We start from the raw sequence: 12,966 nt of genomic DNA on the forward strand, positions 1-12,966 counted from the left end.
GCCACATAAGGACATATAGTGGGGCCTTCATTCTCACACACTCATGGGGGCCTGGGGCCCAGCCCTTGGCGTCCTGTCCACACACGCTCATATGTGACTGGCCCCAGCCCCCAAGTCTGAGCACTTGCAGACTCCGCCAATCAGGTTCCAACGCCCCCCTCGCCCAACCCAGACCCCCAACAACCAGTCTGAAAGCCACATGATTTCCCATTATATTTTCTATTCACACATCACAACATGCAAGTGCAGAAACAAATGGACACATACAAACGTTATGAATGCACAGGATTACATAATCACATCAATAAGCCACGTTCACGTCCACCTGCACCCACCCACAGTAGCACAGGGGCACACATCTCACCACCCACATTCACCATCACACGAAGCACACACAACACGTCGCCAGCACCCACACTCACAGTGACACATTTTTGTGTCCTCACGCAGCCACCCACCATGGCATGATTACTCTCACAACACACAGCGGTACACACGTGTACGTCACAGGTGCAGTGAGCCCAGGCGTGATACTGCGCTAGCTGGGACATCCATGCTCACAGTAAATGTATTCCTGTGATGTGCTGAAACGCCCACTCTCGAAGAAATGCTGACATGCACACAACGCCACGACACTCATTCACCATGACAACGAATTTCTATATGTGGGGATGAGGACGGGTTCAGATTGGGCTAGGACCTCCGCGTTTTGTCTTCGCTGGGAGGTGCAACCCTTCTCCAAGCTGCAGATATGGCTCTGACGTCTTCTCATTTATACAGATTTGGGCTCTGGCGGGGGAAGAGACCCAGTGTCAGACAGAACAATGCCCCTGGGACAGTATCTGGGACCAAGTCCGTCCCTCACCCTCGCCCACCTCCCGCTGCCCTGACTTACGTGAATTCAGCTTCTCCAGCATCTCAGAGATTTTCTGAATATTCTGTACCTTACTCTTGATTTCGGTAATATCTGTGGGGAGGGGGCAGGAGGAAGCTGGGAAGTTGGGCCCCCACCTTCATTGGTAGGCCCCTTCCTCCCTGCCCAACCCCCAGCTTGGGGTGCAGCCAAGAGCATTTAAATAGCTCCCAGGCTAGTCTGGGGGCACTGGCCATCACCCCTCCAAACCCTGAGCTTTAGAGAGACAGGCACCCCGACTCTCCCCCATGATTCCCAGCACCCAGCCCAGCACTAGGCAGTGATACAGACTTGCCAATTGGAGACAAGCTCTGTGAGGGCACCTGTTTGCAGCTGACTCAGTTTTTTGTCCCCGCGCTGGACACTGGACTCGAACACATTTCTGTTCTGCTGGACAAGTCTCCTGATTGCCTTCTGCTCCTCCTGGCATTCCCTCACCGAGTTGGAGACTGAGGGCATGGAAGCAGGGGTGTCCATCTCAACGCCACTCTCCCAGGAGCCCCTGCTCCTGCCCCGACCTCTTGGGCTCCCATAGTCCTCCCTTACTGTTCCACAGCTCCTGTTTCATGACCAGCAGCTCCTGGGACCTCACAGAACCTGTCAGAAAGGGACAGGAGAACCTGTGAATCTCCCCAGTTCTGCCTTCCTGGGAGCAGGTTTGGGGAAGGAAGAGGGCCTGGGGGAAGACAGACAGGATGGAAATAGTGGGCCCACCCCACCCCTGAGGACTCCTCCCCACTGCCCCAGGCCAACTGCCCCCCACCAAACAACAACAACAACAACAACAACAACACTCACTCTTCACCAGGACCAAGGCTGAGAGAATGATGCAGAAGAGAAAAATCAGAGCTAGAAGAATGTACAGGCCCATGAAGACTTTGTGCAACTCGTGGGGGACCTGGGCAGAGTCCGAAGGTGGGCTGGGCTTCGCTGGGACTGGGGCAGAGAAACAGGCCAGGTGACTTCCAACATCCAATACCATCCTCAAACCCTCATACCTCTGTCACACATTCTCTCCCCAATGCCTCCAGAAGCTGTCCCCATCAACCACACTCTCACCTCTTGTCATCACCACCAACAGTTGCCAACACTGTCACCACAGCAAGCCTCTCCCAAGCACTGTCACCAGCTCTGTCACCTGTGCCTCCCTGATCAACCACATTGTCATGTACAGTCACCATTGCCAGCACCGTCACCCAACACTTCCACCAACACCCACTCCAGCACCATCACTAGCAGGGCAGATACCCACTGCTAACATCACCTGCAAAGCTACCTCCACCTCTGTCACCATCACAGTCGATGATGCCACCACACCCCACACCACTGATCCAAGCCCCACACAACACCCCTCTCCCAGCAATGACCTTCCACTTGTTGCTTCCCCAAGTTGCAGCATTGGCTCACCCTGATTCTTGGGTGGTAAATGACTGCTCTTTGGCTGGCCATGGTTTCTGAAGGTGAAGGCGATATTCTCATAGTCAGGGTCATCTGCACCTGTGGGGTGAGTCGGTGGGAGGGGGTTTTGGAAACCTGCCCAGAACTTGGCGGGGGGGGGGGGGGGGGGCGGGTTTCAAAGATCTTGGCTCACTAAACTCCTGCACATAATAAATTTCTGGGGGCATAAGATAAAGTCTAAGGACCTGCAATCTTCTTGGTTACGTAGAGGGTGTGGATTAAGGGACACACACACACACATCGTAGGCAGGGGAAGGAGCCAGCTTCTGGGCCCCCCTTATTCCTCTCACCCCAACCTTTCCTTCTTGGTCTCTCTCCTTCCCACCCCAAGGTTCCTAACCTTTGTTTTTGGCAGCGCCCCCCCGTTTCTTGTCTTTGAAGTCTGCCATCTGCATCTTCACCTCCTAGTTCGTGAAGATTTCCTCAGCCTCCATGGTCCCTGACCTGCCAGTTTGTCCACACACATCCCCGCCCACCGGAAAATGTCAAGGGCAGATGAGGAAGTCCTGGGGTGAAAGGGGGAGGAAAAAGGGGCCAGACTTCTCTCTCCAGGGACCCAGGATTCTCCCATCCTTGCCCCCCAGATCAAGAGAACCTTAGGAAACCAGGGTCTCGAGGATGCCCAAGATGAGAAGCCCCCAGACTCAGAGATGGGACTAAAATGGTCAGGAACTTACTGGGAAGCTCTGTGATGTCTATCTAGGTGGACCTTATCCTCTGGTCTCCTTTTGGTCTCCAGAGGGAAGCTGTGGGACCCCAGAGTCCCACCTTTCAGGAATCAGAGCAGCTGGACTTGGAAGCAAGTTTCCTGGGTTTCCCAGACTTCCCGCCCCCAGTCCCACCACCAAGAACTTCTCCGAGCCCCTGTGGAGGAAGGGAGCGGATGTGAGGCAATGGAGCTAACCACTGGAACTCCACACCCACTTCTGGGACAGAGGCCAGAACCATTCGCCCATCCCCAGCTATGAAGGAGCCTGGAGGCAGTTTCCCCGTCCCCACCTCAGGGAGAGCCCCCCAGATTGCAGGTGTGCTCACCCACATATCTGCTCCCATGCTCAGACTCAGACACACTCCCCCACTTGTACACACTTCTCAATACCCACATTCACACTTTTGCCCACAGATGCACACCACACATTCATGAGTCTACTTGTACACATGCTTGTACAGAGAAATGCACATATTTATGCATATAAACACCTACAGTCTGTGTAGAATATTTTCACTGGGATTGACTCATACAACCATGGGGATTGGCAAATCTGAATTCTGTAGGGCAGCCTGCAAGCTGGAAACTTCGAAAACGGTGATCCTGAAATCTGGCATGTCCAAACTCTGTAGAGCATGCCACAAGTCCTGAAACTCTGACGGAGGTGGAGTTGTATTCCCTAGGGGAGAAGCTGGCTGACTGAAGAAAAGGCAGAAATTCTTCTTTCTGACATCTGAAATCCTCAGTTCCTGCTTTAAGACCTCCCAACTGATTGGTTAAGGAGACTCCTCTCACTCCCAAGGGCAAGCTCCTTGTTGATTGTAGATGCAATCAGCCATAGATGCAATCGACTGACTATAGATGCAAATCCTTCTATGAAATACCTCACAGTAAAAATCAGATCAGTACTTGCTTGACCAAACAACTGGACAGCATAACCTAGCCAAATTGACACATGAAATTAACTATCACAATGTCTTAGTTTTTTTTTTTGTATTTATCTGACCTTCAATGTTGGGGATAAAAAGGGGACAAAATATATGGGGAATTTTCTCTTGTGTCTAGAGCAGTGCCTTCCAATCAATGAAAGTATAATGTGAACCCATATGTAGCCATTTGAAAAAGGTAAAAAGAGCAAGCTAAATTAATTTTAATAGTATATTTTATTTAATATCATATGTCCAAAATATAATCATTTCAGCATGTACACAATATTTTAAAATTAGTAATGAAATATTTTACTTTTTTTTTTTTTTTTTTGGTACTAAGTCTTCAAAATCAGGGGTGTATTTCCACTTAAAGAGCATCTCAATTTCAACTGGCCACATTTCAAGGGCTCAGTGGCTACCATATTGGGCAGCACAGGTCTAGGGTTTTATAATTTTCTCCCTTTTGAAAAAAAAATGATAAGGGAAAGACTTTTAAGTGCAGGAACTATGTTTTAGTTTAAAATGTAGGGTAGATCTGAGATAACTTTGGAACGGTCCTAAGATCTGTTTCCTAAAATATTGCCTAATCCAGTCTCAAGAAAGATACGTTTAATTGTGACTAAATACCAGTTCCTCTGCCTAAGAAGGCCTCTTTTTAGGAAGAAGTCTGCTCTTGAGAGTTGCGAACTCCTTCTGATGTAACAGTCACCGAGGAAACAGACCAACGGGAGCTGGCCCTGCTCTGCTGGCCAAGAGCGGGGGGCTGGGCTGCAGCATTGCACAGGTCCCTTGCTCAGTGGGGCTAAGCCCTGTCCCTAAATTGGAGGTCCACATGCAGGCCAGTCAAAGTGGCCTGAGAAGGCTCCATGGGAATCATCAGTGGGGTTGTCCAACTAAGCACCTGCCCCCTTTCATGGAGGAACATTCTCAGCTTTTGCGGGGAAAGGAAATGTGTTCCAAGTGCAGCCAATAAGAAACCAGGGATTGATTTAGGGTGGGCACAATGTCCAGGCCCAGCCAAAAAGAGCCTAAGAATTGACACGGGTATGGGCATATGAGTCAGGCCTTGCCAGTGAAACTGGGTCTTGGACTTCTGCTGGATTAACCATACACAGAGGCATTCTCTCTCTTTCCTCTGCTGGGGCTGCCAGACTAAGAAGATGTAAGTGCCTACTTGAGAGGGAAGCCAGCACCAAGCAAAGCAGAGCTGACAGGCAGTCTGGGGCCTGGAGATACCATTTGAGATCCTGGATCCAGCCATACCTGAATCCTGTATTCTAACCCTGGGCTGCTCAGTGAACACAATCCAGACACATCCATTTATTTATTTGTTTGCTTATTTATTTTTGCTCAAGCCATCCTGAAGTGGGGTTTCCCACACTTGCAACTGAAAAAAATCTTGGCAACCACAAGAGGGCTGGGCAGTTGGAGAAGGAGGAAACAGAAGCTTGAGAAGGGGGTCTTGCCTGTCCAAAGTCACAGAGGCACTAAGAGGTGATCTCCACATCTGTACTCCGGGTCAGGGGGCTGACCGAATTGAAGACTCTGGAGAGGCCCACTTTGGGTCCAGGTACAGGGGGTAGTTTGGTGGGGCTTGAAGACAAGGAAAATTCACAGAGAGTCTGGAGGCAAAGAAATGCCCTACCATATCAGTGAAGGAACCATGCTCTCTGGTCCTGGTCAAATTCCTAATTCAGTAATCTCACCCAATCCCTATCAGCAGTCAAGAGAGAGGTGCTGAAAGGGGAATTCCTGGATTGGGGTCTGGGTGGGTTCCAAGGGCACCAAGAGTGGTAGAAATTATTCTCATGACTGACCAGGATTGCAGGGGACTGGGCCATCTTAGATGGTGGTGGCACTGGAATGAGGGTCTCAGACCCCACCCTATAACCCCTTCTCCAGCCCCTGGACTGTGCTACTGGGAACTGTGACATTCGAGTCTGGGCGACTCTTTCAAGACTGGACACTAGGGATTCTTCCATTTTTTTAAGGAGGTACTGGGGATTGAACCCAGGGACCTGTACATGGGAAGCAGGTGCTCAACCACTTGAGCTACATCCACTCCCTTCTAGGAATTTTGAGGTCTGTGTCTCTCAGGAACTGGTTTTTGTTTTGTTTTGTTTTTCTTTCTTTTTTAAAAAGGTATTTAGCTCCCTGGCTGCCTGAAGAACTCCAGCCATCATGAATGACACTGTAACTACCCGGACCAGGAAGTTCATGACTAACACACTACTTCAGCGGAAACAAATGGTCATCGATGTCCTTCATCCTGGGAAGGCAACAGTACCTAAGACAGAAATTCGGGGAAAACTAGCCAAAATGTACAAGACCACACCTGATGTCATCTTTGTATTTGGATTCAGAACCCATTTTGGTGGCGGCAAGACAACTGGCTTTGGCATGATTTATGATTCCTTGGATTATGCAAAGAAAAATGAACCCAAACACAGACTTGCAAGACACGGCCTGTATGAGAAGAAAAAGACCCAAGAAAACAGCGAAAAGAATGCAAGAACAGAATGAAGAAAGTCAGGGGGACTGCAAAGGCCAATGTTGGTGCTGGCAAAAAGTGAGCTGGAGATTGGATAACAGAAGGAGTAAAGATTCTTCAGTGACTTGATTGGTGATTTTGCAGATTTTTCACCAGAGGATTAATAAAACTATAAAAATTTTGATATGTTTGGTTGTTTGAAATACATTTGAAGTTTACTGGAAATGTCAGTCTGCTGTTACGGCAGATTTAGCTTGATGCTCAGGGTTCACCTATTGTCCCATTAAACATTCAGTGAAAACTTAAAAAAAATAAAAAATAAAAATAAAAAGGTATTTATATCACAAAAGTTGTAAACTTACGAAACAATCATCCACATGTGTATAATTCCCATACAACAACCCTTCACCAACACACCACACCATTGTGGAACATTTGTTACAGATTATGAAATTCTATCATCAGACTATTATCACTAACTATGGCCTATAACATACATTTGGCATATTTTTCCCATACCCCCTGTATTAGTCAACCAAAGGGGTGCTAATGCAAAGTACCAGAACTCTGTTGGCTTTTATAAAGGTATTTATTTGGGGTTGAAGCTTACAGTTACAAGGCCCTAAAGAATCCAACTCAAGATTACTTAAGAAAAATGTGTGGGAGAAAGAGTAAACTACAATGTAAACTATAATCATCGTTTAGTGGCAATGCTCCAAGATGTGTTCATCAGTTGTGACAAATGTACCACATTAATGAAGGATGTTGCTGATGTGGGAAAATGTGGGAGGGCTAAGGAGCAGGGGATATGGAATTCCCTATATTTTGTGTGTAACATTTATGTAATTTAAGTTTCTTTTAAAAAAATAAAAATAAAAAAGTATATTTAAAAAAAGGTTACCAAAGAGGTACTTTCTCATCCAAAGTCTCTTGTCACATGTTGATGCAAGATGGCGGGCGATGTCTGGGAGGAGTCAGCTTTCCTCTTCCTCCTAAGGCTCCGTCGTCCCAGCTACTCCTGATCTCAGTTGTAGGTTGACATAAGGCTCGTCTCTCTCGCAGTGGCTCATTTCTTTCAGCTGCTCTGGTCTCGTCACAGGGTCAGCTGTAAACTATCAAGACTCATCTCTTCCTGGGGCCACAGGATCCTGTCTAATGAGCTGTCTCTATTCCTCTGTGTTCTTCTCCTGTGTTTGCTTCTTTGTATGTCTCCCTCCATGTGAGAAACTGTTTTATCCACACCAAAGGGTGGGGACTCAACTCTGCACGTGCTAATGATGTGGTCAATCAAAGCCCCAATCTTAACACAATTTAATCAATGACAGCGCAGCTGATTCTAATATAATCAAAAAGTATTATGCCCAGAGGAACAGACCTGTTTGGGAACATAATCAAATATCTTTTTTGGAATTCATAAATAACAGTAAACTGCCACACACCCCTATTATTTGGTGTGTGGGGGGGTATCTTTTTTTTTTTTTTTAAGAGGAGAGCGTGAATACAGTCCCCACTACCACAAATTTTGCAGTCGAGTTTCCCGCATTTGGGGAAGTTGCACATCTGGAGTACAATGGATAAGCCTCACACTGGGAAAAACACCTTTGTGATCATGGTACCTCCCATGCCAGTTAAGTATACACCCCTATTGTTGACACAATACATCTTTGGCACTGATGAAGGATATTACAGTATTGCTGTGAACTCTAGTCCAATGTAACTTTAGGTTACAGTAATTGTATTTTTCCCATGCTTCTCCAATTTCCCACCGCCCTGCAGTAGTAATGTATATCCGTTCTAGCTCACAGAAGGATATTCTTGCATTTGTACTATTAACTACAATTCTCATCCACCTCTGGGTTCACTGTGTTATTCATTCTCTCAGGTACTGGATTTTAAGGCTCCTGGACCAGGATTCCCAGGCATCTGGACCTGAATCACCTGGATTTGTGTCGGAAGCAGGGGATTCTGGGCATTTGCCTTCCAGGGCATTGGCTGCTGATCCAGACTGGAGTGGATCCAGGCTAGGCCTTGAAGTGGGAAACCCCTAGGCCTGTCTAGGGTATGAATGTGACTGCCCCATTTATGGGCCTGTCTGCAGTTTTGTGGGTGCATCCACATTCCGAGCTGCCTTCTTGTGTCTGTGGGCAGAGGTTGGGTGGGGCATGTCTGTGAACCTGTCCCCGTGTGACCGTAGTAACTGGATTGTGCAACCGTATGTACGCATAGTACATGCACCTGCGTGGTATATCTGAAAGTACCTGTGGTTATTTATTCAGCAAGCATTTACTGAGCGCCTACTATGTGTCATGCTCTGTTCCAAGCACCAGCGATCCAACTCAGAGCAAACAGGGCCCCTAGGCTGAGTTTTCATCGTCCGGTGTTCATGAGGGTGTACACACCCCTGTGTACCGCTGGTCGTAATTGCTTTGCAACTGCACCTCCAAGAGTGAAGATAGGTCATCGTGGCGCTTGACTGCGGGTAGTTCTCAGCAGGCCCGTGTGAACACACCTTCCTGTCCCTTTCCTTCCCAAAGCTTCTGTCCACTCCTTGGGGGTCCTTGGATGCGAGTGGGTAGTAACAAAGAGAGGCCCTGAATTCAGGCCGGTCAACTACCTGGACTGCATGCTGGATGAAGTCTCCAAGTGAGGCGCCGGCAGGGAGGGGATGACTCAGCAATTTCTTGGGAGGCCCGAGACCCAAGATTGACCTTCAAAGTGGCCCCGAAGGTAAGATCATGCCACCTCCTGAATGTGGGGGTGTCACTGGAGGAAGCCGGAACCCCATTTTCAGAGGTAGGGGTGGGGCAGGAGAAAGTCGCCCCCCGCCCCAGCATCACGCGCCCAGCTTTTCCCGGAGACGCCAGATCAGCCCCCCATACCCCACGAAAGAAACGCGCACCATGCCCGCATGGGTTCCAAAAGCTGGAGGTTTCTTTCCAGCGCCGCCCCTCCAAGGCCTGGCCCCAGCCTCCCTCGCCGCCCCCAGCCCTCGTGGCGCACGCGCGACCTCAGAGGGTGGGCTGCGAGCGACAGCAGCGCGCAGGGGGCCAGTGGGTGTGTGCGCCTTCGCAGTGGCTGTGGTCCCGGCGCACACGCCCATAGGCTGAGCCACACGTGCCGCCAGTGGCGGTGACGGTGACGGCTCCGGGAGGGAGCGGAGGCAGCTGGGACCTGAGGCTGGGAGGCTGGGAGGCTGGGGGACGTGAGCCTCCGACTCCAGGGCATGGGCGAAGGACACGTGGGGGGCTGGGAGGCCGTCCCAGGGAAATGGAATCCTGCTAATAGGATCCTAGAGAAGTAGAGGCCTGGCTTTGAGGATTCTAGCGAGATGGAGACTGGGCATTGGGGTGGGGGTGCTTCCCAGGGGACTTGGAACAGGAGCTAGGGGCCTGGAAACCAGAATTCTGCACCAGGTCTCCTATGGACATCATGCTTCCTTAGACACTGTCCCTTCCTGGGGTCCTGGTGGTTTGGAGATAGGCAGAGGGTTAAGAAAACTCCCCTGGTGTATCTTGTCATAACCATTATAAAATGGTGCGGGAGAGAGTGTAAACTACAGCTTAACCTATAATCCACGCTCTGTGGCAGTGCTCCAAAATGTGTTCATCAATTGTAACAAATGTACCCCACTAATGAAGGATGTTGTTAAAGTGGGAAAATGTGTGTGTATGGGGGTAGGGAGTGGGGCATATGGGAATCCCCCATGTTTTTTATGAAACATTTATGTAATCTAAGTATCTTTTTTTATTTTTTAATAGTATAATTGTTTTCAAGATTTATTTTTATTTAGTTCTGTCCCCCCCCCCATTGTCTGCTCTCTGTGTCCATTTGCTATGTGTTCTTCTTTGTCCTCTTGCATTGTTGTCAGAGGCACCAGGAATCTGTGTCTCTTTTTCTTGCATCATTTTGCTGCGTCAGCTCTCCGTGTGTGCAGCACCACTCCTGGGCAGCCTGCACTTTTTTTGCGTGGGGCGGCTCTCCTTGAGGAGTGCACCTTGCGCGTGGGGCTCCCCTACATGGGGGGCACTCCTGTGTGGCATGGCACTCCTTGCACACATCAGCACTGCACATGGACCAGCTCACCACACAAGTCAGGAGGCCCTGAGTTTGAACCCTGGATCTCCTATGTGGTAGGTGGATGTTCTATCCGTTGAGCCAAATCTGCTTCCTGTAAGTATGTTTTTTAAAAAGTTTATATATAAAAACTCCTCTGGGGAAGGTCCAGGTGATAGAGAGCTCACTACTTCCCAGAGCCCTATCTTCACAAAAGTTGAGAGTAAGGAAGAATTTGGGGTTAACAGTGGGGCTAGGTTTGGGTGGAAGTTGGAGTTCGGCTTGGAGCTAAGGTTAAAAGATGGGCCTGGATTGGTGTTGGGTAGATGATGGAGCTGGGGTTGAAGTAGTTGGGTTGAATTTGAGCTTGGGTTGGGGCTGGGTTGGTGTATTGGCCAAAGTGGTGCTGATGCAAAATACCAGAAATCTGTTGGCTTTTACAAAGGGCATTTTTTTTTTAGGGTAGAAGCTTACAGTTACCAGGCCACAAGGCATAAGGTACTTCCCTCACCAAAGTCTGTTGCCTTGTGTTGGATCGAGATGACTGCCAACATCTGCAAGGGTTCAGCCTTCCTGGGTTCCTCTCTTCCTGGTGCTTGTTTTTCTCAAGACTCAGCTGCCCTGCTCTCTCCACAAGGCCAGCTATAAACTTTCAGGCAACCAGCTCTGTCTCTCTCACTGGGGCTCGATTCTCTCTGGTCTCAGCTGCTCTGCTCCTCTGTGTACTTACTTCCTGGGCTCCAGCTCAAAACTCCAACCTCCCTTCTCTGCGGTTCAGTTTCTCTGTGAGTCCCTGCCCCCTGCAATGTTGTACTGACGTGGCCCAACTAAAGCCTTAATCATTATTTAATCAAGTAAAAGTGAAACCTCTGAATCCAAAGTAATCTAATATGCCCAGAGGGACACACCAGTTTATAACATAATCCAATATCTATTTTTGGAATCTACAGTTGGGATTGGGTTTCATGTTGGGAGTGGGGTTGGGTTTGAGGTTGGGAATAGAATTGTGTTTGAGATTGGAAGAGAGGTTGGGTTGAGGTTGGGAATGGAGATATGTTTGAGGTTGGCAGTGGGGTTGGGTTTGAGGTTGAGAGTGGGGTTGGCCTGTAGGTGGAGATATGTTGAGGTTGGAGTTGGGTTTGAGGTTGGGAGTGGAGTTATGTTTGAGGTTGGCAGTGGGGTTGGGTTTGAGGTTGGAAGTGGGGTTGGACTGCAGGTGGAGATCTGTTGAGGTTGAGGTTGGAAATAGAGTTGTGTTTGAGGCTGGGGGTGGGGTTGGGCTGAGGTTGGGAATGGGGTTGGGATGCGGGTGGAGATATATTGAGGTTGAGTTTGGGAGTAGGGTTCAGTTTGAGGTTGGGAATAGAGTTGTGTTTGAGGTTGGGACTGGGGTTGGGTTGAGGTTGGAGGTTGGCTTGTAAGTGGAGATATGTTGAGGTTGGAGTTGGTTTTGAGGTTGGGGGTGGAGTTATGTTTGAGATTGGGAGTGGGGTTCAGTGTGAGGTTGAGGTTGGGACTAGAGTTGTGTTTGAGGTTGGGAGTGGGGTTGGGCTGCAGGTGGAGATATGGTTAGGGTTGGGGCTGGGTTGAAGCTGGTCGTCATCAGGGACCACAGGGGCCCCTGAGGCATCAACAAGGGTGGTCCCGAGACTCCTCATTTAGAAATCTGGTGCCCTCCTGGATCTTCTGATTGATGTCTGCATCCATAGGAAACAATGCCTCACTGGACACCAGCAACCCCAGGACAGGGAGATGGAGGGGGAGGAAGGAGAGAAGCTTCCTCCTGCAGGTGCAGCTGGAGGAACCCAGAGCTGGGTCAGACCATTCCCATCCTGGAGATAGGTGGATGTAGAATCTGGACCTCTGGGTCCCTGTGGGGAGTCAGGGCTGTAGGCTCAGCTTTACCCTAGACCCCTCACTGGTGTTATGGGTGGGGCAAGAGCAGCTGCACTTTCCCTCTCTCTGTGGATTCCGCAGGCCAAATCTGGGACATGGATTACGAGTCCCACCACAGCCTCCCCCTTCAAGGCTTCCAAGCATGGGACTTCCTGCTTTGGCTAATAAGTCCTTTGCCTCCCTGCCCTCACTTCCCACATCCGGGCCAACAGTCTGCTCCAGGGGCCCAGGGGTGGAATGCTGCACCCTGCTCCCTGCCAGGACTCCTTCAAGAGCACTAGCCTTCCCCACATCTGGGCTGAGGACGTTCCTCAGGGGTAGTGGGGGCTTAGTTAGGGAGCCATGGTCGAGGGAGAGGTGAAAATGAGATTCAGATGCAGGGATGGGGGGTGCAAACGTGACTAGAATAATATCCCTGTGCAAGGATTGTGTACCAATGGATTGTGTGCCAATTGTGGGCTAATGGATAAATAAAACTGTGCTTTATTCCTTCAATGGAATACTGTACAGCAGGGAT

At 49.4% G+C, this 12,966-nt stretch overlaps 1 protein-coding gene and 1 pseudogene across 1 annotated transcript; both read right to left on the reverse strand.

The window, feature by feature from the left end:
• Window positions 1–200: 200 nt before the first annotated feature.
• On the reverse strand, window positions 201–3,017 carry MCEMP1 (mast cell expressed membrane protein 1). Its single transcript, XM_004477136.4, has 7 exons — window positions 2,712–3,017; window positions 2,321–2,410; window positions 1,712–1,849; window positions 1,460–1,510; window positions 1,237–1,362; window positions 896–967; window positions 201–789 (listed from the first exon to the last, which is right to left on the reverse strand). The coding sequence occupies exons 1-7, from the start codon at window positions 2,764–2,766 to the stop codon at window positions 773–775; spliced, it is 549 nt and encodes a 182-aa protein (XP_004477193.2). The 5' UTR covers window positions 2,767–3,017; the 3' UTR covers window positions 201–772.
• A 4,967-nt stretch (window positions 3,018–7,984) lies between these two features.
• LOC111760179 (U1 spliceosomal RNA) lies at window positions 7,985–8,136 on the reverse strand (annotated as a pseudogene).
• Window positions 8,137–12,966: the final 4,830 nt, after the last annotated feature.

The sequence above is a fragment of the Dasypus novemcinctus genome, chromosome 19 (assembly GCF_030445035.2).
Source record: "Dasypus novemcinctus isolate mDasNov1 chromosome 19, mDasNov1.1.hap2, whole genome shotgun sequence".
In the NCBI taxonomy this organism is placed as follows: Eukaryota; Metazoa; Chordata; class Mammalia; order Cingulata; family Dasypodidae; genus Dasypus; species Dasypus novemcinctus.

Excerpts from the sequence above, each read along its gene's own strand:
- MCEMP1 (XM_004477136.4), bottom strand. The coding sequence starts at position 2,766 with ATGCAGATGGCAGACTTCAAAGACAAGAAACGGGGGGGCGCTGCCAAA. Across the intron at positions 2,411-2,711 it reads GGGCGCTGCCAAAAACAAAG|GTGCAGATGACCCTGACTAT; the intron begins GTTAGGAACCTT and ends CTCACCCCACAG. Across the intron at positions 968-1,236 it reads ACTGAGTCAGCTGCAAACAG|ATATTACCGAAATCAAGAGT; the intron begins GTGCCCTCACAG and ends CCCTCCCCACAG.